The sequence below is a fragment of the Boleophthalmus pectinirostris genome, unplaced genomic scaffold (genome assembly GCF_026225935.1).
Source record: "Boleophthalmus pectinirostris isolate CB_2022bp ecotype Guang Dong unplaced genomic scaffold, ASM2622593v1 HiC_scaffold_15, whole genome shotgun sequence".
NCBI classification, from domain to species: Eukaryota; Metazoa; Chordata; class Actinopteri; order Gobiiformes; family Gobiidae; genus Boleophthalmus; species Boleophthalmus pectinirostris.
Window position 1 is genome coordinate 18,441,296 of NW_026571070.1, and position 25,658 is coordinate 18,466,953.

A 25,658-nucleotide genomic window follows, 5' to 3' on the forward strand; every position below is an offset into this window, starting at 1 on the left:
GCAGTGTTGACCCCATAAGGAAAAAAGCTTGGAGGTAAACAGATACTAACTACACAGACAAGTGAAATCTGCCAATTAATATGAAGTGATTCAGCAACATGAGTACCCTCCATAGCTCCAATCACGAGCAGCATTAGATCTCATCACACAGCACAGTTAACTGAGAAAATTATTTCCTATAAATCATGTTTGACCAGTACTGAGCTGTCCACTTACTAAAACGAGACGACTGCCTTAAAGGGAGACATGAAGTAGACCGCATTCAGCCAATATATATACAATAATAAAAGGCAGTTCATAAAGTATAATATCACTATTGAACTTCCAAGCATCATTTCTAAATCGTATTACAGGAGAGCCTTGGTTGTCATGGGCTCTCTGGTTCATTGTACGAGAGAGTGCATGGTACAAGTGCTTCCTATTTACCTGTAATAAATAAAAGCAGAGTGGTTCTAAAGTGCTGTAAATGTGGACTCCGAATATTGTTCTCAAGTGAGTGCAATACGTCGGTGTCCTTCGCCATCTCAGGACATCCTCCGTATATTTAAGGCTATTTATTGGCCGTGACATCAGCCAAGGCGCGCTGTAGCCACGTTAGCACCATCTGCTGTGCAATGATAGCTGCCTCCATTAAATGTTTATGACGCTGTAAGGTTTGTCGAAGGGAGAAGACAAACATGGAGTGAACTTAGGCCGACCTTCAGAGTGAAACTTAGAAGAATATGTTCCGAAGGATGTAGATGAGGCTTTCATTAGACTGGTGCAATGACTATACGCCTAAAAACACATATACGGGAGACCATTGAATAGAGAAACACTTACACCAGACATGTCCAAACTATGGCGCAGGGGCCAAATGCAGTCCTCAAACCAGTTTTTCTTGGCTCTCACCCTTGCAGATGAATTGGCCTATATTATCTTACTTTGTACTGCAAGTTTTTGCAAATCTAACTCAGTAAAGTCATTATTAAATATTGAGAATGTCCTATTGAGGATCTAAACATGAATAAAGTTTTGATGGCTCATGAGCACACACACTTAAATTATTCCTTCTATTGCCCATCAGTCTATGTTTTTTTTTTAACATTATTTTATTTTTTTTATGCTCTCCTCCTTATGAATACCTAAGTCTGTAATGGCATTCAACATTTTAGGAAACATCACATCCCATTTGGTCTACCAATCTCATCATGGAACCTTTCAAAATGTTTCCACTTTGCTATTAAACAGTATGCACAGATATGTTGACAGATATGAGTTGGGAGAAGAGTTGGGAGAGACATTCAGCAATACTAATCTCTATGCATACACTGCTATAGGGCCTAGCCTAGTGAGCTGAAGCCAAAGCCTCATTGGCCATTGTGCAACATGTGGCACTTTTTAGTAATAACATATACCGTATTATATTAGTATGTGTTAGAAGAAGACAAAAGGACTAAAAGATAATGAATAATAAGAACTTGAGCAAGTTTTATAGGGATAGCATCCTTAAAACTGTGTCACTGATCTGGAACATCAAGTGGTCCACAGAAGGAACAGGAACGAACCAGCACCAGTCAGATCCAAAAGGAGTGAGTACGGCATCACACTGTGCTCTAGTGGTTTCATATTAGGCAACGTTTTGGATTTGATTGATGATGTTTATATAAAAATATGTCCTGTTGAGAAAGTGGATCACTGCTAATCCATATTAAAGCCCCAAAACAAAAAATAACCTGATACCCCACTATTTGTCTCCCCTTGGGAGTAGTAGAAGGGCTCTCACCAGGTTGCTCTTCATCCCCTCTCTGCCCTCAGCGTCCACAGATCCATAAATAAAACCATAAAGCAGCAGATCCTGCCTCCTGCTGCCACACTGCACCACTACGGAATACATTCACTTTTTATTACCCCCAGTGTAGGACCTTGGCAAGCGAGAGGGAAGCGTGTGAGAGAGGGAGGGATAGCAAGGGCAAAGACAAAAGTTGGCATTATGTAAAAGAGGAGTATCTGAGGCGGGTGGGAAAAAGAAAAAGATAAAAACAGTATAGATTAGTCCCTTTTGAGAGAGTATCCCTGAGTGAACAAGACAAATACTGCAAAAGTGGGGACCAAAAACCTGGAGGAAAACTAAAGAAATGTGGAAGGTTAGGTGGCATTTGCATTAGAAAACACAAGGTCTGCGCAAGATCTAACAGTAGAGATGTCTCCCCTGGTATAGGACACTTCACTGACCCAGCTTTGTCTGACACATATATCTGTTTGAATGCAAGATAAAATGCATATAGCACTGCCCTCCATTTTCAAAAAACATCCGAGTATCTTAGACTGCTGCTTCTGAATACTGAAATGTGCAGAGACCGCTACAGGCTTATGTGGATTCATCTCCACAGCGGCTCCAAACTTAAAAGGCTCTTCTGACAACATATTTAGAGATTTATTGCTTGCAAATTCATATCAAAATGTTTTTCCCTCGCTGTTTCGACATCTAGAAAATAAGATCCAAAAGCGGCACCTCACTCTTGTTAATCAAGCTTCAAACCAGACGCCGCACTTAAAACTTCAATACAGAGACAATCCCTGCTGATTTTAGTCAATAGAGAGTTTTTACTTCTTTCTTCTTCTTGTGTAACGAAAGACAGCAGTTGGAAGATTGTTTCGCACATTTTAGTACACCTGCACAATGCAAATGGCAATGTAAGTCTGTACATTCGGAATCATATCAATGTATAGGAAGCTGTTATTGAGCTGTATGTATCTATTTTCAGCTACTTGTTTATGTTAAATACTAGACAGACCAATAATAGCACTGGTTCAGTCTTAACTTACCAAAAATTTAGGAATGGAATGTGTGTATGATACTCAACAAACTTTAAAGTAATAAAATAAGTAAGTCTGTTCCAGCGCGGTTCTCACACTATGGTACATCAACTACCCTTAGTATTTTTTTGTTTTGTTTTTTTTACTTTTATGCAAAGTACTTTGGTCAGTAAATGTTGTTTTAAATGTCCTATATGAATAAACTTGAATTGAACTGAGTATTTGTTTAACTTCTGTAGCAATGTTGTAGTTTTTAGACCCGTTTAAGGCTTACTTTAGGCCTGCTTTAGCCCTGATTTAGCCGTGTTATAGACCTGTTATATTCCTGTTATATACCTGGTTTAGCCCTGGTGTAGCCCTGGTTTAGCCCTCTTATTGACCTGGTTTGGCCCTGGTTTAACCTTGTTATAGACCTGGTTTAGTCTTGGTTTAGCCCTGTTATAGACCTGTTATAGACCTGATGTAACCCTGGTTTCGCCCTGTTATTGACCTGGTTTAGCCCTGGTGTAGCCCTGGTTTAGCCCTGTTATAGACCTGTTATAGACCTGGTTTAGCCCTGTTATAGACCTGTTATAGACCTGTTATAGACCTGGTTTAGCCCTGGTGTAGCCCTGGTGTAGCCCTGGTGTAGCTCTGGTTTAGCCCTGTTATAAACCTGGTTTAGCCCTGTTACTGACCTGTTATAGACCTGGTTTATCCCTTGTTTAGTCTTGTTATAGACCTAGTTTAGATCTAGTAGTACTCAAAGGCTTAAATTGGTTATGTGAACAGTTTGAGAATCACTGCTCTAAATTGTTCAATCAAACGGTGCATATATTGCTCCTCTCTCAAACTCTCCGTATTTGGGTGGATGTTACATAAAAAGCAGTACATGTATTGCAGCTGTTATTAGCGTTGTCTCATTAGCATGCGGCGTGTTTGTGAACGGCTTACGCTCCATAAACACCATGCTCTCATTATCAGCGAGGGCAAGCTTCCTAATCTTACCCAAAGTTTACTTTTAATTAAGATTTCTCAATTGCTCAGGCTCGCTGTGAGACTGCGCCGCCATAACCCATCTGCGCTCACGTGTTTGCCTTTATCGAACTCGGCACCTGCCCATGTTGGAAAAGTGAATGTCTGATTGTTTTCTCGGTTTTGATTGGCTGGTGTCTTCAGAGGTGCATTGCCAATGTATGTAATTAATTATGATTATATGTACAGGGATCATATGGTAGGGCTGTGGTTACTTGCAAATTCAGATATTTGGAGTGTCTGGTACAGAATGTGTGATATTGACAAAAAATGTATCTCTGTATTTGTTTGGAGAATGCTGAACATGATAATCAGAGGATATTTTGAAAACCTAACAGAAATGTGCTAAAACGTGTCTTAAATGTCAGACAAATGTAAAAGGAAAATAAAATATGTCACAAAAGTGAATAAATATCAGCTTAGTGACATACTGTGTAAAGATATGCTGGATCAGATATCGGCTTCCAAATATCGGTTCAGACAATATCCTAGTTGGACATATGAATCAAGTAATCGAATAAAACAGTGGGGGCAGAAAGTGTATCTTTTATTTACACAAAGTTGTTCTGTAGTTACTTGAGAGATGCATAACACATTTGGATCAGTTATGTCTTATTTTGTTTTTGTTATAAAGGAAATAAATGCTGTTTTCAGTCTTAACACTGGTATTGTGCTGGATCGGCGCATCCCTAATTTTCAAGATCTCATATTTCCTTCATGACCTACGATCGACCTTTTATCAACAACAATCTAGCCCACTTTAGTACGGCATATCAAATGTGACGATGGATTTTGTGTGATCTCTCCTCACAAGTGTCACTTGCCTTATTTGTGAAGTACAGCTATCATAACCATCTTAAGCCCCCCCCAAAGCTACTTATTCAATCAAGCTATGTCTGCCAACATGACATTTAAAAACAAAATGGAGAGGAAATATAACTAACAATGCAACTGTGCCCATACAAAACATAAACCAAAAAGATATTCATTGTAAAGGTTGTCAGCTATTCACATTAATATTATTCACGGTAAGCTGCAAATATCATGATGCAGCGAGTTTGAAAGCACACAATCACGCGCAAAAGCCATAACTCCTGCCGCGTGAAAGCCTTTTTAATATGAAGCTGTCAGGTAAAAAAGGTGAGTCACAGAGAAATGACTGAGGAGATTTTCCATGCACTTCTAATCCAAACACTACATCTGCACTCACACACAGCTCCAGTGGAGAACTAGGGTCTTAGTGACCTTATAACCACAGTGAATGGCATTTACCGGGAATCAAGTTGGAGGTGAAAAATGAAAAATGAGGATTTGTCAGGCTGACGGAGGCTCTCAACTCGCTGTTTTAGAACATAAATGTAAAGTAATGGTAATAGGAACGTGAAAGTGGCTGTGATTTTTTTTTCCCATGTACAATACATGAGCAAAATTTGTCTTGCCCCAGTACAGATAATATTGTATAAGTATTTCTTGAGGTCAAAATAAGGCTGTTGTGTCCTGTTTGCATCAAATTATAAGACATTTTATTGGAAAAAGTCTGCTCTGGTCTCTGAAAGTTGTGACATGTGCTTATTTAGTGGTAAATATTTAGGATACTTAGGAGGAGTAACATGAGACAACTGAAAACTGTTTAAAATGAACCATTTTTGTTTTTAAAATTTAAAATTTATTAAGTTTAATAAAATTTTGATACAATACCTAAGATAGATAAAAGTAAAATATAAATGGTGGGTTTAAAACTGAACATAGCAAACTCAGAATATATCAAATTGACAAGGAAAACCAGCAGTAGCCAACATAGTTCAAGGTTTCTGTGAGACAAGCCGACCAATAAAAACTGACAAATGTAATTGAAGGACACATTTTGCAACACCAAGAACTTTTGGCTACAGCGACAACAAAGAATTGTCAACAGTGACTGAACACGAGGAGTCCTTGGTGCAACTGTGCAAGGGACTGACATTTCCAACAACACTCATCACAATTGTCGAACCAAACTGCTGAAGCTTATATTAACTACTTCCTACTTTTGCATAGAATGTTTCACCTGCAAACACCTGGAAGCATGAAATATGGGCCTTTGAATAAGAGCCTAAAGAAAAACAACAAATATTTTAACTAATTAAAGGGCCTATATTATGCAAAATTGACATGAATAGAATGTTGTTACTGCATCAAAAACATGCCTGGAGTTGTGTGTTGCTTCATGTTTGAATAATCATTTATTATTAGTCTGTCTAAATCTCCAAAGCTCAAAATGCCTTGTTCCACTTTGTGATGTCATGAACTGGTAGTTTGAGTAGTTTTCAAATTAACAGCTACCTTTTATCTTTAGTTCAGTAGAGATTGGCAATTCCAGGGCTGAAATTATCGAAATGATTCTAGTGAAGGTATATCGAGTTTAAAACACAAGGGACCATTTCCTGTATTACCACATGACATCACAAGGTGGAACAGTGTTTTTTGTTTGATAGAAGACCTCAGCCTAAATATGCAGGATTTGTGTGTTAAACATGTGTGAATAAAACAAAACTCCAGGTAAGTTTTCATGAAGAAACAACATTATAACAACAGTGTTTAACTCAAGATATTTGTACATAAGGCTGAAAGGCAATGCATATTGTCAATTGATGTTGTAGAAAGGAAAATATAACAATTTAACCATACCTTAAAAGCACAGGAAATTGATGCCCTGTCAATATGGAGGAACAGGCTATATTTTGCATCACACTAAACTCAACATCTTTACTTACCATGAAGTATGGCTCCCTCCTTCAACCAGAAAGACTTATTCATAAAAAGCGCTCTCAACTTCAGTCTGACTTCTATAAGGTTCTCCCTTTGAAGACTGCCAGAGAAGGCTTTATCGCACAAATTTAGTTGTCCAGTCACTAAAATAAAAATATTCTTCAACTCTACAAAAAGCCCTATCCAGGAAAGCAAAGGTATGGAAGAAAATGTGTAAAGTATAAAGTTTTTGAACAAGACATGGTAAAATAAAATATGAAAGGAAAAAATGAAAGATGGTTGTAAATGGTTATATATATTTGTATTAACATATTTCTATATTTTATTTTTACTTGTACATATACATTTATATAATTATGTCTTATTTGACTTTTTTTGCTACTTATTTGAATGTATTATTATCATTTATTTATATTTTTGCTCTTTGTTGTTGTAATATACTGTGATGTATGAGCTACTGTGTCCATCAATAAACTTTATCTAAGTCTTAGAAATTATTATGTAGATAGAGAAATTGTGATCCAACTGTTATGTAGTTCAACTGATCAGTGCTACATATACCAAGGTTGAGTAGGCATTCACCAGTATTTACTTTTGCTATAACTATTATTATTGTTCCTGGGTGCTTATTGGCTGGTATGTGTGTGTATAATGGCCAATAAAACATAGCATTCGTTCTGCAACATGACAAGTATGGTTTCAATTTAAACATAGTTTCAAATGACGACTGCACTGCACAGATAAGGAAGGCTATTACCATCTAAACCTCACTATTTGACTTCATGATATGATTTAGGAGCACAGGGCTTATAGGGGTTTGGTGTCCTGCTTGGATTTATTACCAAACATTGCTAAACATTATAATCAATGTAAATAAATCCACAACTGTGTAATAGAAATAGACACACAGTTACGCTCAGATTGCAGGGCAGCAGTCTAGGGGCTACCCATGGTTTTCAGTGGGCTGCTTCTCTCTTCTTTTTATGACTGGGGAGATTCAATGACATCCCTTTATGCCAAATTATTTGACAGTGGTTATTTGCCATGGGCAGTCCACTGCAGTTATTTTGCACAAGGGCAACGGGATACACAGCAGCAGCACTGAAATAAGCCAGACAGAATAGAGGTTAGGACTTCTTTATGCTAATAAATTGGCAGTGGTTTTTACAATGTTGCTTCAGGCAACACCAATCAACAATCAGCCCAGCCAACAGTGGCCGCAAGGTCTGTGTGCCAGGGCTCGGCCAATCAGCAGTGCAGAGAGCGCAGCCTTGTTTTGCATAATGGAGGATATTACAGCACATTTTGCACATGGGGGTATATGAGAGAAAATGTGCAAAAAACTGTCATTTATTACCATATTTGTAATCAATTTTGGATTGCTCTCCACTGAAAAATCTGAGCATATGATCTGGCAAAATAAGTTGTATTTCTGAGTAAAAACGCCAAGCAGATTCTTTCAAAAATGAATTTGATGAGTGCATCTTTAATGAAACTTTTACTTGTCAATATATCAAAGTCTGTTTTGGCTTTACTGTAGTTAAAATTAGCTCTGGTGTGGTACAGTACAGCTATTCATGGGTTTCATCTTAGTTTTTTAGCTTCAGTTATATGGACTTGAACATTCAAAAGATGTAAGTATGTTACGTTATCATCATTATTCTAAAATGTATCATGGATATGGACACCTGAAATAGTAAAGTAGTCTTTTCTTGTTTATTTTTTTAACAATCATAAAAGTCAGATTATTGTGTGCAAAAGTCATATCACTGTAATCAATGGGCAAAATGATGAAGCAATTTTAAATGGTTTGCCATAATTGAGAATAGTAGTATAAAGCCATGTTTCACATAAACTGCAGTTCTTTTATTGGTGGGCTGGTCTAATGATGTTTAAGCTGAGTATCAGGGGGACAATACAAACATGTAGCTTTTTCAGGGGAAATGATTTTGTGTGGGAATATCACCCAGAGGAACTATTCAAATACACAATGTTTGTAGAACGCACACACAAAATGCTTACTGACACTGTCTTAAAGGGACTCTGGATGTGACTGGAAATCAATACAGCCTAACGAGACACATTTGCTACTCCACTATTTGATTTCAGCTCTGAAATGATTGTATTTTATCTTGTTGTAGTATTGCAGGGAGTACATTTTTAGCACAATAGAAAAGGGGCTATCATTTGTACATGAATTATGATTCTAATAGGCTTTCGTGGGTAAGGGTGTTGTAAAGGGCTAGTACCATAATAAAGGTAATATAATATAAAAGCTTACGCGTGTAAAAAAAAAAAAAAGGCCATCAAACATCATACTAATAAGGATTTAATTAATTAATTGGAAAGTGTTACTGAGTCTAATTAGTAGCAGAATAAGGTTATACAGGATTAGACCTTAATGAGGGCAGAATAAGTACTAATTAACATCAAATTAAACACTTGTATATGCAAATTAGTTAGATATTAATAATGTACCTTAAAATACAGTGTTGCCATGCTCACAATGGAACATTATTCTTTACAGCTGATCAATCAATATTCCTTGGGGTTGTGATGCTAATTGCAGGCACTGCTCTGTCTGAAGCTATATTATTCAAGTCTGACTTTAGTCTGAGCTTTAATGTAACACAATCTGAGCAGAAAGACCTGATTTAGCTGAAGCTACAACAGGTGAGCTGATCTGGGCTGTTAAACAAGTCCCTCTCAAATAACATTACAGTCACAAGCAAATATTAGCCAACAGTTCATCAGTTAGTAACTCTCACCTTTCTGGTTGAAAATTAACCATCTAAACATGACCATGAACTCGCATTTCTTTAAAGTTCCAGAATATGTGTTCTTTACATCAATTTTGTATTTATTCTTGAGTTTTCAAACAATCTAAAACTCATCCGGCGGTGTTTTGTAATGTGTGCATTGTGTCACCGTGGTAACTGCTGAACATTCAACCATAAACATACATGAGGAATACCCCCACCGCAATGTCTGCAAAGTATCAATTTTAGTAGTGATAGTAATTGTACAGTAATTCAATTTGTAGTGAATTTAGTACATGAGATTAACAACATAAACTTAAATTTTATAGTGAACCTTCAGTACTTGTTATCAATTAGTTTGTACTTAGCTATATTGAGGAAATTATACTTTAATGACATTTTCCATTTCATATATGGTACATTGTTATTCCGCTGCAGTATGTCCATTATTTAGTAGAACAGGGCTCTGGTTTAGTGTCATTACTGCAGTGCAGTCCTTTCATTAGACGCACATCTCCACAAAGAGTCTCCAGAGCCACGTCCACATCTACTTTCATACTGTGAATGACACTTCTCCCTCACATCAACTCGAAAGGGCCTCCACGCTGAACTATGCTTGGAAATATACCTTTATAATATTTAATGATGAATAAAAATATCTATGGAATAAAGAAGTTGTTTTACAGCGATAACAGTGATCCACCCAAAAATACATGAATTGAACTAAGTTAAGTTTTATCAATAAGACTACTGTAAGTATAAATAAGTTAAACATATAAGTCTTTTTCTTTTATGTTCATTATTTAAAAGGTACAATATGTAATTTTTCTGGTTTAGAAGTCCACCATCTGCTTCTCCATCATGATGTTATTGTGTTGTCTGGAATTTTATACAGTATGGCATCTGCCTCTCGACAGATTTGACCTGTAACTTGGCCTGGTGGTGTTACATGCAGTCTTTAATGCCATAATGTGGAACATTCTAGGCAAAGTATTAACATGAAAGACAAGCAAGTTAGAGATCCTCCACTAAAAAAGTTACATAGTGCACCTAATATATTAATGGGTGCGTAAAGATGATTTCATTGCACTGTTTTTAATAATACTCCTGTTCTGTGCTGCTTTAACTGTGTAATTAACCAACAAATAAACTGTGAATTACATATTAAGCATTATGAAATATTTATGCTACACACTAATTACTGTACAAATAACACACACACTTAAGCTGATCTTCACTGTAGCTACAACAATATGAATTATTGATGAAGCAATATCAAGAGAAATAATTTGTTTAAGAATATATTCACTCATTAAAACAGTGGAACATTTCATAAGTTCTACCTCTACATTTTCATTTATAGTATAGTAGTATAGTAGGATCTGTATCCCTGCACAGGCTTGTCATTAGACTGTAATGGTTGACATGGAGGGATCATGTATTTTTCATCACAAAGCCTTTTGAACACCAGAGAAAAGGAGGGTTTTCTATGGACATTTAAAGAGCCTTTGTGTCACAGTGAAATGGCACAGACATGATATGGCCTTGAAGGAGGGATAGAAGAAGACCCATCTTCCAACTCACTAATGGCTAAGGCTAAGAGATACAAACAGCAGCTACGCCATTTAATTCTATTTTGGCTATAAACATATTTAAAAGTCACTGGCATGTATCATAACACTATGATTCACAAGTGATAATTTTATGAAAGTTGTCTGTTCTGTAAAATGTTTTCATGAAAATAATACAATGGACTCATAAGGTAGTTAGACACTAGAGAACTACCAGGGGCTCAAGGAAGAGCTGGAGAGGGCCTTTAAGGTGAAGGCATCAGTGGTGCAGACATCTCAGTCCAGAGAAGTGCAGTACTAGGAATAGCAAATATACTTCCACAGTGGTTGGTCTCTAACCCCCTCATCCAGCTTGTTTCCTCTACCAGAGGCCTGTGAGCTTGAGAGTTCTGAGCAGTATCTTTGCTGTTCCTAGTACTGCACTTTTCTGGACTGAGATGTCTGTTGTTTTTCCTGGTATTTACTGTAGCCATTCCTCCAGTTTGGGGGTTACAGCCCTGAGTGCTCTAATCACCACGGGCACCACTGATGCCTTCATCTTCCAGGCCTTCTCCAGCTCTTCCTTGAGCCCCTGGTATTTCTCTAGTTTCTCATGTTCCTTTTTCCTGATATTACCATCACTTGGAATTGCAACATCCACCACCACAGCTTTGTTCTGTTGCTTATCCACCACCACTATGTCTGGATGGTTTGCCATCACCCTTCTGTCAGTCTGTAGCTGGAAGTTCCACAGGACCTTAGCTCGGTCAATAAATAAATAAATAAATAAATAATTAAATAAATAAATATATACAATTGCTACTGAAAAACTATTAAGCTGCTCGACTCTTCACAGAGCAGCGGGCTCATTTGTATAACAGTATGTGGAAGTCTGACTAAAAGAATACGTAGGAAGAAAACCCAAACTTCACGTATGTAGAAACATATTGGGATTTTAAAAACCCTCCATATGCATTCCAGAAGGTAGAGATCACACCAGAAGCAGAAATCTGTGCACATAATTTCACCTCATACCACGCCTCCTTTAACACCCCCATTTCACCATAACAGGACAATCAAAGTGAATCTGAATGAGATTATCGTTGATTGACACACGGAGATACAGAGGGAGGGGTCAATGGAGACACTACAGCAGAGAACACAGGCTTGTGAACTCAGCTTCTCTTACCATGAAATGTCATGTACATAACGTTTAGACCCCATTTAGTGCATACACACGCTTTTTAAATGCGACAAGTTTGACCTGTAAGTGGTTGCCTCGCCTGCTTGTTTTCATGGTGAGGAATATGTTTTACTGCTATATTATCAAATATTACACGCAAAGCAAGTGAGACAAGCATGTGTCAGACCCACTACGAGAAAAGTTACATGGTACACCTTTCAATAGTATGTTTATGAATTAGTGGATTGTTTTGAACACTTGATAATATCACTACTTTTATATATGGTAGCTTTCTGCAATATTATGTCATCTGGTCCTTCTATATAATTTCTAACAAGACCAGACACAGTCAGAATGGGTCCATCTGATACTCCACCAGTGGCAACTTTTAAATTAGATTTTGTCCGACGTGCGAGCACTGATAAGCAGGTCTCAGTGTCCAATGAATTATTTACCAAGTCTGAAGTTCTATTAACAGCATCATCAAAGCAACTTGTTTTTGGGACAGTTCGTTGTTTTTTTCCTATTTCTTTTTATTTCAGCATCAACTGTGCTAGTTTTCTGTTTTCTTAATAAAGCTTTTTGGCTTTGAAAGAGAAAGATAAACTGGCCTGGGTGACAAATTCAAGACAGCTTCAAACAGCCGCCGGCAGACTAATTTGGGGAAGATGTTCTCAAGGAAAAGCACTTTTTAATGACTGCAAGGCTACTGCATATTGCTACGTTGCTACTACTACTAAGACAAAAAATACTCGGTTTGTACTACATAGATCAGCCCCAAGGAAGACTGTAGGTAGATTGTGTCATGATGTGAAATTAAATCCATTAGTCAGTTAGTACTTCTAGTAGTAGTAAATAGCAAGATTAAACATGCTGTAGGTTATTAAAAATGTGAAAAACAGAACTAGTTTATTTTAAATGGCTTGCAGGAGAGCCAAGTTATCCCTCACTTACCTTATGCATTCTGAACATACTAATTAGTCGCTTAGTGCTTTTCACAACTCTGAGAAAACAGTGTAGAGTTATGCTGTGATGGTAAAACTAACTACACACTTCCTGCTTATAGGACAATAAAATGCTTTCTAATTAGATGCAGGCAGTACTATTTTGACCTCATGAGCTGCTTATACTGCTGCAAGATGTATTTTGCTCAAATACAGGGAAACAATTGGGCCTTTCAAAAGAGAATTTCTTCACTGACGGCAAGTGACCATAGGACTTGCACTAGAATTATCCCTTTAATGGACCATAACTAACTCAATACTGTTATAATTTATGACAGATTACCATGTCTCCACATCTGTCCTTTTGTTTGTGGCTCAACCCAAAACTTGACATTCCAAAATGTTTGTCCCTCATTCTGGTCCCTGTTCACCGGTCCATAGGGAAATCATTGCATCGGGCCTCCTACATATGCATGCGATTAATTATGTGTCTTGTTATCATGGGCTAATCTGCATAGGACTTTCATAAAAAATCCCTCTTATTGCGATTCAGGAGAGGCGGCTCACAGGTGTGCTGAGTAAATATACAACAGGCTGGAGCTCATCAAAACAAGAGCTACACACAAGAAAAGCTAGGTCCACACACACACAAACGCACACACAGGCACACACACGCTTCTTGATGACAATACATTGATTTACATTCATGTTCTGAAGACTGACCCTAACCTCAACCATAGTCACTACTTGCCTCACTTTAAATGGTAAATGGTCACTTTTAATATGGTGCTTGTCCACCTTCCAGGCACTCAGAGCGCTTTATATCAAGGAATCACTCACTCACTTACTCTCTCACCAGTGTACGCAGTGTATGCAGACACTGGGGGCAAGGTGGGTTAAGTGTCTTTCCCAAGGACAGAGCAACTGCATTTGACGCACCTGTGGGTCAGCGGATCTGAACACTCAGCCAATGGTGTTTATGTTGAGAGTGGGATTCGAAATTCATACCTTTGTATTAATGAAGAAACACTACCAACTGAGCAACTACCGCCCCTTAACCTAAACCCTAACCTTAATCTTTTTAACTTCATATGTGAACTTTAAAGCTACCATCTATAATTGAGACTGGCTGACCTGCCCCTGTTATATTCTCATATATCATCATTAGATGCTATCTACACTACTGCTGTCTGATAGTGTGCTAGCTTTGGCCAGAGTGAAGATAACTGAGCACAGCCAGGTGAGAGGAGGAGTAAGGAGTAACTGGTTTCACATATGTCAAAATTAAACAAAGATACGGATGGATAGCATGTGTTGATCTAATAATTTATTGTTTACCTGAAATACTAGGCAGGGTCCCATGTTGTGAATATGTATACAGAGGTGCATTACACAACTTTTCTGGTGGAGGGTCTGCTACCTGCTTGACTCCATGGAGATGTTATTGCTTTGCCTGGAATCTTCCATGGTATAACAACAAAGACAAAGAATAACAACCTAACCCTAACCCTCCAGTAGAAAAGTTCCACAGTGCACCTTTAAATCCCAACAAGGTGATAAATACCTGTCCACACACACAGACACACATACTCAGTGCCTTTAGACATGCATATAGATATGTTCAAACAAGGGCAGAACAAGTGTGTGCAGTGAAGTGTATAGGAGACACAGAGAGAGGACACCCACCAAGAGGCAGGCACTTATGCACCCTCCCTGACAGAAGGTCCAGGTTCCCCCTCATACGGGTGCCACTGCAGTCCAAGCCAACTCATTAAGTACACAGCTGGTCATCAAGCTGGGAGCAGGGCCACACCACAGGGAGCCGGGAGAGGGAATTTCACACAATGTTCAAGTTTAAAAAAGAATGTGTGATGTTAATGTATGAAAAGTGAAGTTAAAGGGGTTGAAATATAGCACTAAAGTAAAACACTTTGTCTGTTCTCAGTAAAAGCAGTTCTTAGGGTCAAAATGAGACTGCTGTGTGCTGACTGCTTCTAATTATAGAGTGTATTTATTGTTTATGAACAAGGAAGTAATGCTGATGCCCTGTAATCATGCTAGTTGTTGTTAGATCTACTGTGATGGCAAAATTCCACTCTGGGCTCTAAAAGTGGTGAAACATGTTTATAAACTAATTACTGTGAATAATTAAATGCTACAAACATGTTAGGAGAGGGAGGGATGAGTTTGGACGACTGCAAACTGTTTAAAATAATACTAGTTTTGCCTTCAAGTATTGGCACAGTATTATGAACACAGCACAGTTACAGGGCAACGATTTAAAACGCTCCTTTATACTGTATATATTCCACTATTTTCCACTTCCCAACAGGTTCTACGATGAGGACCTGTTTACAAGTTTTACTTTATAAGAGCGAAAAAGTCATAGCTCGGGAAATGCAAGTTGAAAACATCCAGCAGGCAGGAAGGAAGGAAGCTGTTTTTAAGTCTTGTTCTTAAATTTTCTGTGTGATACAAGTTGAAAAGTCCCCCAGCATCAAAGACATGTTTTTGCTCAAATGCTCAATTTATCCGAAGGGATGCATCTACATACTGTCAGAAAATAATCCAAGATATAAACATAAAGTGGGCCATTTGATTTTACAGGCAAAGAATGTACGACTGTAAGAAGAGTCCTTTTTGACACTGACTAACTTAAGACCAGCGCATTATAATTATAGTAATGTTTCTTTATAATCTAAGGAACAATTGCTTGCAGTGCAGTGATTTGTGAATATATTTATATGTTGATTTTGGAACTGGCACAAATGTAACAAAGTACTGAATGATTATGATTATTTGGTTAATAGATTATTGTCATTAATATAATCGTAAGAGCTAAAAATGAATAATTATGAGAATTTTAGGGAAAGAAAGTTTAAATAAGTTTCCTATCTGGATGGTTATGTAACTTTTTTTCATTCATAAGGTTTTATTTCATAAAGATGGTCACACACTAGAATGGTAATCTATAGACAGAATGAAAGTGAACTAAGGATTTCTGTGTTGTTTGATCGTCATGATGCTGTTTCTTACAATAACACAACAATTTAGTCTGTTTGTAACATTACATATTGTTTGTGTGTTTTGTGTGCATGCTGTCATTAGTGCTTTTGACTTTTTTGTTGTGACTTGTCCATCAGGGCCACTGTACATCTGTTCCACATATACCTTCAACCTTAGAGTCTTCCAGTGATGCCATAATGTTATGTGTGAGTTGTTTGGACTCACCCAGGTTCCATTTGAGTCCAGTGGTGTGCGTTTGGCAGGGCCCTCCGACAGGGATCAGGCTGCACCACTCTCCCTCCAGCCCAGTGTCCACCTCCAGTCTGTGGCTGCCCTGCTGACACCAAACAAACAACCCCAAATGTGTGTGCGGCAATACACAAGCAATACACCTGCTACTGCAACAACAGGTAGACACATAGTAATCAGGGAAAGAATCAAATCTAACCTCGAAATGTTTCCTATTTTGACAGTGTTTTTATTTATTTATGGCAGTTTCAGGACAAAATCACATACAACATGCAGTTAAAAGAAAATATATAGCAAAAAACTTACTTATTATTGACCTATTATAAGGCAAAATGAACCATACACTACAGATTAGCTGCCATATGTATGTATGTATGTTAATTGCTCTATTTGTTCATTTGTCATTTTCAACCAGTCTTCAAATTAAGCATATAGTTGGAGCATTCAGTTTTAAATATAATAATGTAATCACTTCTGAGAAATTTTTAACAGTGTTGGTTGAATTAGTTAAGATACCTGTATAAATTATAATGGGACACTAGTGGCACAAGTTGTTATATGTTATTAATAAAACCAAGATACAGTGTTTCTCCTGATATTTGGTCCTGCACTAAAGCCAAGTGCATTGGCCATAGGACATATGCTGAGCTCTGTGCAAGCTTCAGCTTTCAATTCTGGGAGCATTAAGTTCCTGAATGCCCAGTCTCCACACAATTGTCCTCTATATTGTTCTGTTAAAAGTCAAATCAATCTTTAAAAAATAATTATTACCTAATATTTGTTGCATTTTCCCCACCCTGTATGTTTCTATGTTGTTTGTATCCAGAGCCCTCTCCTGAGAAACGCCACTTGTTCGGCGAGGGACCAAGACTCATTACATTAAATTATTGCTGTTGTCAAGCTGCCACCCTATTCCCCGTGCCGCAGACTTAAAGAGCACACCTCGCCATTTTGAATCATCCTCTATTTTTACACAATGCAAAAGTCAAAGGAGTTTTGTACTGACATCCTGTTAAGTGTAGGAGCAGTGGCTGAAAGTGGTGCCCTCAGTATTACCGAGCGGTGTAAATAATGTATTTTAAGAGCGTATAAAGTAACTATAGATGCGGGGGTACATTTTATATAAGTGTCAGAAAGTCTTCGCCACAGCAACTGACGTGCAAAGCTGATGTTGTGAAGAGCACTACAGAGGAAATAAATATGAACAGGTTTTCAAAATGTCATGGCATCCCTTTGAGAAAGCGGGACAAGGGGAAAACAGGTGCATTATACATAGTAAAGGTGCAAGGCAGAGTCAGACTCCACAGGCTCAATAATAGATCTGCTCTCAATACAGTGGGTCAATACAAACCAGTGCTGGCACACACAAAGGTCAAGACTGCTTCTCAGGGAGTGAACCTGCTGTCTGGATTTTTTATTGAAATGTACATCCTTTTTTGTTTCTTTTTTGTTTCATCCTATGACTTAAGGGAAAGTGCACCATGTAACTTTTCTCTCTTGTTTCTATGGATATGTTTGATTTGCTTGAATGTTACAAGGTGCAAGCTACAGGTCAGATCTGTGGAGAGGAGACCCCACATACAGTATGAATGTTTTTGAAGGTATATTTTTAGCAATACAACTACATGTGATAGAATAAACAGAGCAAATAGCTAATTGTTTTAAGCTTGATTAATTGATTAATGACATTATTGACAAGCAAATAATTGTTCCCTGGACTATACACCTGACCCAATATCAGCAAATTTATTTTAAAATGTCATAGTTAATTTTGCTGGAGTAATTATTTCGATTTAATTAATTGGAGTAATTTGGATATTCATTCAGTACATGTTGTATTGAGCCACACCCTCCACATAATAGATTTCACCCATAAACAAAATAAAAATAGAGCAGCTAAATTACAGGTGTTTTTGCACACACATAGACAGGCAGGCACTACTGGGGGTCTTTAAAGAGTGACATCGCTTGAGCTGTGTGTCTTTGCCGGGCAGAGCTGCAGGGGGCGACGGTGGGAAGAGTCAAAGGCTTTGGAGTCTGAGGCGTTGAGGAAACATCCCGAGGTTGTTTTCTATACATAAATCAGACGCTTTGTGAGAGAGCAGCGGTGAGGGAGCAAAGACTGACAGCAAAACAAGAGAGGAGACAAGCCAAAGGAAACAATTAGACACAAGCTGAGAGAGGGAAAAAACATTTAAGAGCAGCTGATCAAAAAATAAAAATGATACTCCAAAAATGTGTCAAATGTCAGATCTCAACACCTGCTACACTAACACAACACAGAGTTTTCTCATAGCTCAAGAATGGTTTAAAAGTTGGGAATTAATAGTATAGTATAGTATCTTTATGGTATGGTATGGTATGGTATAGTATAGATTTATTGATGTGTTGATGAATCTGCCGTTTATTATATTTTATGGATGTGTGTCCCTACTTGCACTGGTGCTCGGTCTGCAAGATAAATATAGTTTTGATTTAATAGTATAGTATAATATAGAATAGTATAATAGGGTATGTGTAATATATACTGCATAGTATTTTTTTTTATAAAGATTTTTTACATCTGATGCCCTTCCTGTTCCAATATCTGGACTTAAGGTTGGTCTAGACTTGCATTGGTGTGTGACCCTCTGTGGCTACATTTTGAAATAAAACATTATGCATAAGCCAAAATTACAGATAAGCAATCAAACTTCTAAGAAGAGACATGTTTTGACAAAAGTTTGATGGCTTTACATACAAAAAAGTAACTACTTTTTCTTAAGTCATTTCTGTTTTTGAAACAACATGAATAAACTTGCAATGTTTCTCCTCTCATCCATTCAGGAAACTATTCTTCTTCTTATGTTAAAAACCACACCAATTCTTTTCCCTGGCATCTCATTCTCTCCTCCCCTTAAATCACTTTCCTTCCTGACAGGTTTCAAACGGGTATCAGGTAAACAAGCTCATAAAGCCTGCGCGTTTCCCCATGATATATAGCGGGGGAATGGGCTGACGCAGCGCTGTGCATTGTCTCATGGAGGAGACGTGCGCAGGTGTCTACAGAGGGCTAGACTAGCACTGTGAATCAGCAACACAGAAGGCAATCATAAACAAAAAGATTAAGTTGGCTTGCACTGTCTCCTGGCTTTGCGTTTCGCCTCAAATTGCGTAAATTTAGCGTCACCTTGGGATTCCGACTGATTAAAACACCTCTGCGCCACGTTGGGACTGGAAATAAACAAGTCTAGAGCCGCTAACAATGTCCCAGCACATAATTTAATAAGAGATATGAGAATTATGCTCAGTTTCAAGACAGGTATAGAAAACACAGCATGCCGTTTTCCCAGGTACCACAGTAACACTTTGACACTTCATCTGGGACGCGCTGGTGCTAAAAACAAACAGCCACAACCCTGATTAAGTCGGGGACATGTCTCCTGTGTGAAAGCAAAAGCTCATTTCCTAAAATAAGCAGGTTTAATGAAGCTGCTCAGGGATGTGATATAGAGGATCGGAATGTCACTTTCACTAAATGGTGCAGACACATCTTCATTTGCAAAAATATGTGGAATTAAAGTCTGATGTACCAGTTTATAAAAGCAAAGTCTGTGTGTATTTTAAAATACAGTGATACATCTAGTGATATCTGACCTGATCTGGTCTAATTAAAACATATTTTGGAGGGAAAAAAAGTTGATGTAACATTTTATTTATCTATTTTTAAAGTCAATCTCTTAAAGGTGCACTATACATACATTTTCTGGTGGAGAATCTACACCTGCTTGACTCCATGGAGGTTTAATGGCCTTTTCTGGAAAGTCCCACAGTATGGCATTAAACATATCTACCTTGCATTATACAATGACATGTTTTTATTTAGGAAAGGCACCTTGACAACCATGCCATTCTTGCTGTGAAGGACCTTGTCTCTCAACGGATATAGGATGTGACTTGGCCTGGTTGCATTTGTTTCCATGGAGATAGCTAAGTTTAATACTGTACTGTGAACAATTGTGGGGGAAAAAAAAATCTCCAAGAAGGCAAGCATCACCAGAGCCTCCACCAGAAAGGTTACATGGAGCACTTTTATGTAATATCCATAAAACCCTTCATTAACTTTTTACTGCTTTGTACTTCTCATTCCAAACCATGCATTTTTATAGGTGTAAAAGCATATAATATAATATAAAAGTGTATAGTTAAAAATGTGAATTGTGGACAGAAAAGATAACCACAAAAATGCATTACAATCTTATTAGGCAGAAAAACATTTAAATTTACAACAAAATATATCAAACCTTCTCCACCTGTTTTTTGTTTACCGTCACTACAAAAAAACTGTATATCATTCTATATTATTCTGTATGTATTGCGTGCTACTCCAAATCCAGAGGCTACGCACGTAACATAGTAGTAATTGCAGAATAGCCGAGGTGAGGAGATTTGGCAAAAGTTGTAAACACTTCAATTACACATGTAACTGGGACAAATAGCAGTGGGCCTCGGGAAGGTTGCAGTCACCTTCATGTACTGGCATGCGCCTACATCTGACACTGGTGAATTGGAGGCGCTCTGACAAATGAGCTTAATTTACCTGCACTCAAGTAAGATTAATTGGAGGTGTCGAGGTATGAAGCAGTAAATGACAAACACGCTGTTGGAATAATGACAAGACATAGGTACAGATAGAGAGGTTTACTTTACGTGCTTCAAGTATAGGGACAAATATGGGTCAGGAGATAATAAAATAGTAATGGATTCGTGTTTCAACAATATTGCAATTTGTGTTTCAGGGTAAAATGGTAAACACTGCCGCCCTTGTAACAGTAAATATTGAATGTGCATTATGTAACTTTTCTGGTGGTCCGGCAACTTGCCTGTGTCCATGGAGATGCTATTGCTATGCCTAGTATGTGCCACATTTCAGGCATAAATGTTGTCAAGCCAAAGATGTTCATTTTGTCTTCTTATATACTTTAACATCTTGGGTTATTTTTAAAGACAATACAGTAAAGTGCATTTACCTTGTTGACATCTTTCGGCTGCTAGCTGCAAGCCATCTTCAGAACTATCACCGGTGTTGGTTGTCATGTTGAGGGCATGGTCAGTCTGAGCGACCTGCCAGGTCCATCAGGCTGACCACGCCTACAGGAAGTAACAACAGCTGATATACGACGCATCACCACCAACACCGGTGACAGTTCTGAAGATGGCTTGCAGCTAGCAGCCGAAAGATGTCAACAAGGTAAATGCACTTTACTGTATTGTCTTTAAAAAGAACTCAAGAAGTTAAAACATAAATGTTGTCCTTCCAACTCTATTTGCCAAATAAACATACATTATGAGCTGAGTAGCCTCTCCACTCATCAGGTTTAATGGCACACTGTGGAAAAAATCTGGGAAAGCAACAGTTTCTCCATGGAGACCAGCAGGTGGCAGAAACTGCATCATAAAAGTTACATAGTGTACTTTTAAGCGATTATGCATGTAATGTAAGTCCTGAGTTATGACACTGTTTAGTCTGGGTTTAGAACATAATTGTACCTAGTACTAGTTTAGTCTTGGTTTTGTACTAGTTTATTCCAGTTAAGTGCTAGTATGGCTTTAGTAGGCCATGGTCCCAGTAGAATTTAATATTTTGTAAGACAAAAATTTTAGGAAAGGTTGCCTTCTCTCTAATAAAACAAATTATCCAATTATGCAAAAGTTAAAAATTTAACAGTCATGCTACCACTGTAATTCTTTTAGTTTTCTCAAATAAACACCACAGGGAACAGTAAATGAGCCGGATGGTGCGGGGTGCCCTGTCCTAAAAGGCTGCTGCTCTCTGCACTTGTACTCCCAATCAACTGAGGCGCATTAGGAAGTAGCCAATGCTGAGGCTAGCTAAAATTGGCTGCATCAAAAGAGACTGGCTCCCCATACTGCTCCATAAAAGCACAAATGTGTGTCTGTTGCTAACACAGCCACTGCAGTTAAAGTAAAAGCAAAGCCCAGAAAAAACATGAGTGAACAGGAAATGTTTTAGGAATGGCATAAAAATAATACATTGTTGTTGGGGTGAATATAGATTTGAAGGATGCATTTGCGAAGCGTCAAATTGAAAAGAAAGTGGCATTACTGTGCATTACTCACGGGTCTGAGAAGAAGAGCCAGGCTTGTTTCGTGGATAATGAAAACTGGGAGAGTTGTCATGTTGAGGGCATGGTGCAAGGTCTCTATAGATGCCATGGTTTGGTCAAGTCTTCCAGTCAGGCCACCCAGGGTCACTATGGCATCAACCTTGAGAAAAAAAATCAAGTTATCAGGAGACGTTCATTAGATTACATTTTTAGCAACAGAGATCATTTTACAAAGAGGATGCACTGATGTGTGTACTTCTGTTTGGAGCAATGATAAACGTCTGTATGTGCATTCACACCAGCATGCACATGTAACTTCTTTGTTTTAGTTTTCACCACTGTTATGCCTCCATGGAGATGTTTTTTTTTCTTTTCTGGAATGTTCAACAGTACAGTAACTTACCGTATTTTTCGCACAATAGGGTGCTCTGGATTAAAAGGCACACTGTCATTGAATGGTCTATTTTCAAACTTTTTTCACAAATAAACGGCATCGGACTTTAAACGAAACACAACAGTTAGATGGGTCAGTCGGACTTTGTTTGGCACGTTCACAGTGACTCTCGGTTCTGTTCAATCGTGGCGTGTAGGGAGGGAGCTGTCTGGGACCGCTGGATTGTTGGCATGTTCGCAGTGACTCAGTTGTTCAGTTGTGGCTAGAAGTGGCACATTACACTCACTTTTTCAGTTCATTCCTCTGTTCAATTCCTCGTCCGCGTGGAGTGATGAGCGTGGCTGCGGGTGTTTTTTGCTGCGCGGTTGCTGTCTGCTCCATGCGTGTTTGCGTGCGCTGCAGCTTTGTACTCATGCTGGGACACCAAAGTGGATTTGTGTATAGGGCGCGCTGGACTGTGGGGCGCACAGTCATTTTTCATGGGGTTGAAGGCTTATGAACGTGCCCTATGGTACGGAAAATACGGTATCTACCTCTATGGTGATGCTACTAGACCAGCTTGTAAGTCAGATGTGTGGATACTCAGCCCTACTTGCAAGATAGATACTATGGAACCAGACAAAGTAATAACATCTCAAGTTGTTAACTCTCAAGCCTTAAATTACACCTTTAATTTAAGGCATTAAACCAAAACATGCATCTGCTCACATTTGGATGATAGAGGAAATGCATAATAACAGATGCTTAGAGTAAATGTCACAGAAAGAAATCTATCTTTAAAATTGACATTTGCATAAAAAAGCGGATTATTTAAACCAACATAATTTCATGTAATTTCAGAGCCAAGTCAAAACCTCTCTGCATTCTGGGGCTACAACAGTTTGGTTAAGCACAAGGCCTTCACCACATTTGTCCCATAACACTGTGAGTGAGCTAACAGCAGAGGAGCAGCACTGACAACACTAAACCCAGTAGAGTCTAGAGGGCAGAGGACCTGTCAGAGCGGCCACATCACAACAGCACCCAAAATACCATCAATCACCCCCACTAGGCACTCTCTACACTAATGCAGACAGCTGACGAATTAGGAAAAACAACACCGAGCCCCCCGGGACAGCTGTAATGTGCCCTGGCATTGATTCGACAACTGAGTGAACTTACAAATAAGACTTTAAAGGAACAACCACAAAATGCTGGAATAGTTAGTATTTGAATGTTGTTTTGAATTACAGCAGTTGGCAGAACTTCACAACGACATCAGTGAATAAAGGAAATTGTGGAAAGGTTTTCTGAAAGTTTCCAACCGATCAAGAGAACAAAGTATGAAACCTTAAGATCGTCTGCCCCCATTATTGGATGAGAGGAACAGTCTTTCTTCAGCATATCAACTGAAGCTGCTTTCTGGAAGTCTTTCAGAGTTGAGTTTGTAGGTTCCCCCACTTCCTACAGTTCCCCAGCAACCAGACAGGTGCACAATTGATATTTTCCTGCTGGTGGCGTTCTGCCTGTATGCCTACGGTGGAATGTGCAGCAGTTATCATGGAGACACAATGCACACATTAGCAAACATTGCTGAAAAAAAAAAAAAAATAAACAAAATGGATTTAAACAACTTTTTTTTTTTTCTATTTTGTGACTGTAATGTTATTTGAGAGGAACATTAACAGCCCATATCAGCTCACCTGTTGTAGTTTCAGCTAAATCATTTTTTTTCTGGTTAGACAGTGTTAAAATAAAGCTCAGATTAAAGTTTAACATGAGTAACTGAACTTCAAACACAGCAGTGCCTATGTTAGCATCACACCCCCAGGGAAAGTTGAAGACATTGTCTGCAAAGTATTTATAGGCTAATCCTGCTGGTAGATAATCCTGAACAACCCAGCACGAGATCTGGAGATGATTCTCAAGGTGCTGTACTGTGACGCCCACTGCTCCTCCTCTGAAAAATAGGAAGAGTTCATTAAAGTAAAATGATTTTTGTAGATGCGGATAAATCCAAGAACAAAAATGATAAAACAAACTGAAGAACTCAAATAATTTCATTTGAACAGGTAAAAAAGAGCACTCTAAATAATCATCTCTTACTGATGTGACTAAAGCTCCATGAAGAACATTTAAGAGCATTCACTGCAGAGGTCATACACTTAAGCAAAACAAGCCCTGACAAATCCAATGTATGCAACATTGCACCTAATGTCCATTTTCATGCATTGCCTTTGAGCTGAGTGTTTTGTGTGAAAATGTCAAAAGACGGCTGTGGCTGACAGTCCGATCACGCCCCACATGCATGCCCAGTCACTTGGAAAAGATTTGTTCTTTTATTTGTCCTTAAATATCAAACTAGTGCACAGGACATCGAATGTGTGGTTAAAACAACAATACCCCCATGGCAACAGTAGTTGGCTGCTGTTGTGGCAGCCTGGCTGACTTTTTTCAGGTCAGTTTTTAACACCATATCATCAGATTTTATCCAACTAAGATGTGCAGCACATGCAGGTCAAAGGACACAAGTAAGGGACTGTTGGATTTTGTGAAATTAGCTATTTGGTTTTCCCGTATCTATCGAGAATGTGCAAGAGCCTAGCTAAGGAGCTACTGTAGCACTGGACCTTTGAGATGCTACAGGCTTTTTACACCATATGTGGCTTCTTAAACCAAATGTGGCAGTAAATGTGGCAGAAGACACTCCAGAGGAAATACTTTGAGGGAATGGCCCATTTCATCACAACACAACAACAGAACGAAGCGAGAGTGAAGCTTGGGAGAGGCTTTCATATTGTCTTCACCTGGTTTACCCTGGACGCTGCTGTGATGCTGCAGGACACAAAGGAGGGACACTTTTGTCTGTGGGGCTGTTCTTCTACTCAAACTGCCCTGGCACAGGATCTGCTGACCCAGGCCGACC

At 38.5% G+C, this 25,658-nt stretch overlaps 1 protein-coding gene across 3 annotated transcripts in view; it reads right to left on the bottom strand.

The window, feature by feature from the left end:
* The window catches only part of tpk1 (thiamin pyrophosphokinase 1), a 75,869-nt gene that overhangs the window by 4,999 nt on the left and 45,212 nt on the right, over positions 1-25,658 (bottom strand). For 2 of the 3 annotated variants that reach the window (XM_055151036.1, XM_055151035.1), the window contains exons 7-8: positions 22,373-22,519; positions 16,229-16,340 (exon numbers count right to left, since the gene is read on the bottom strand). In XM_055151036.1, coding sequence (XP_055007011.1) covers positions 16,229-16,340; positions 22,373-22,519 — 259 coding nt within the window. The remainder of the gene's footprint in view (positions 1-16,228; positions 16,341-22,372; positions 22,520-25,658) is intronic. The other variant, XM_020925698.2, reaches the window with a different exon arrangement.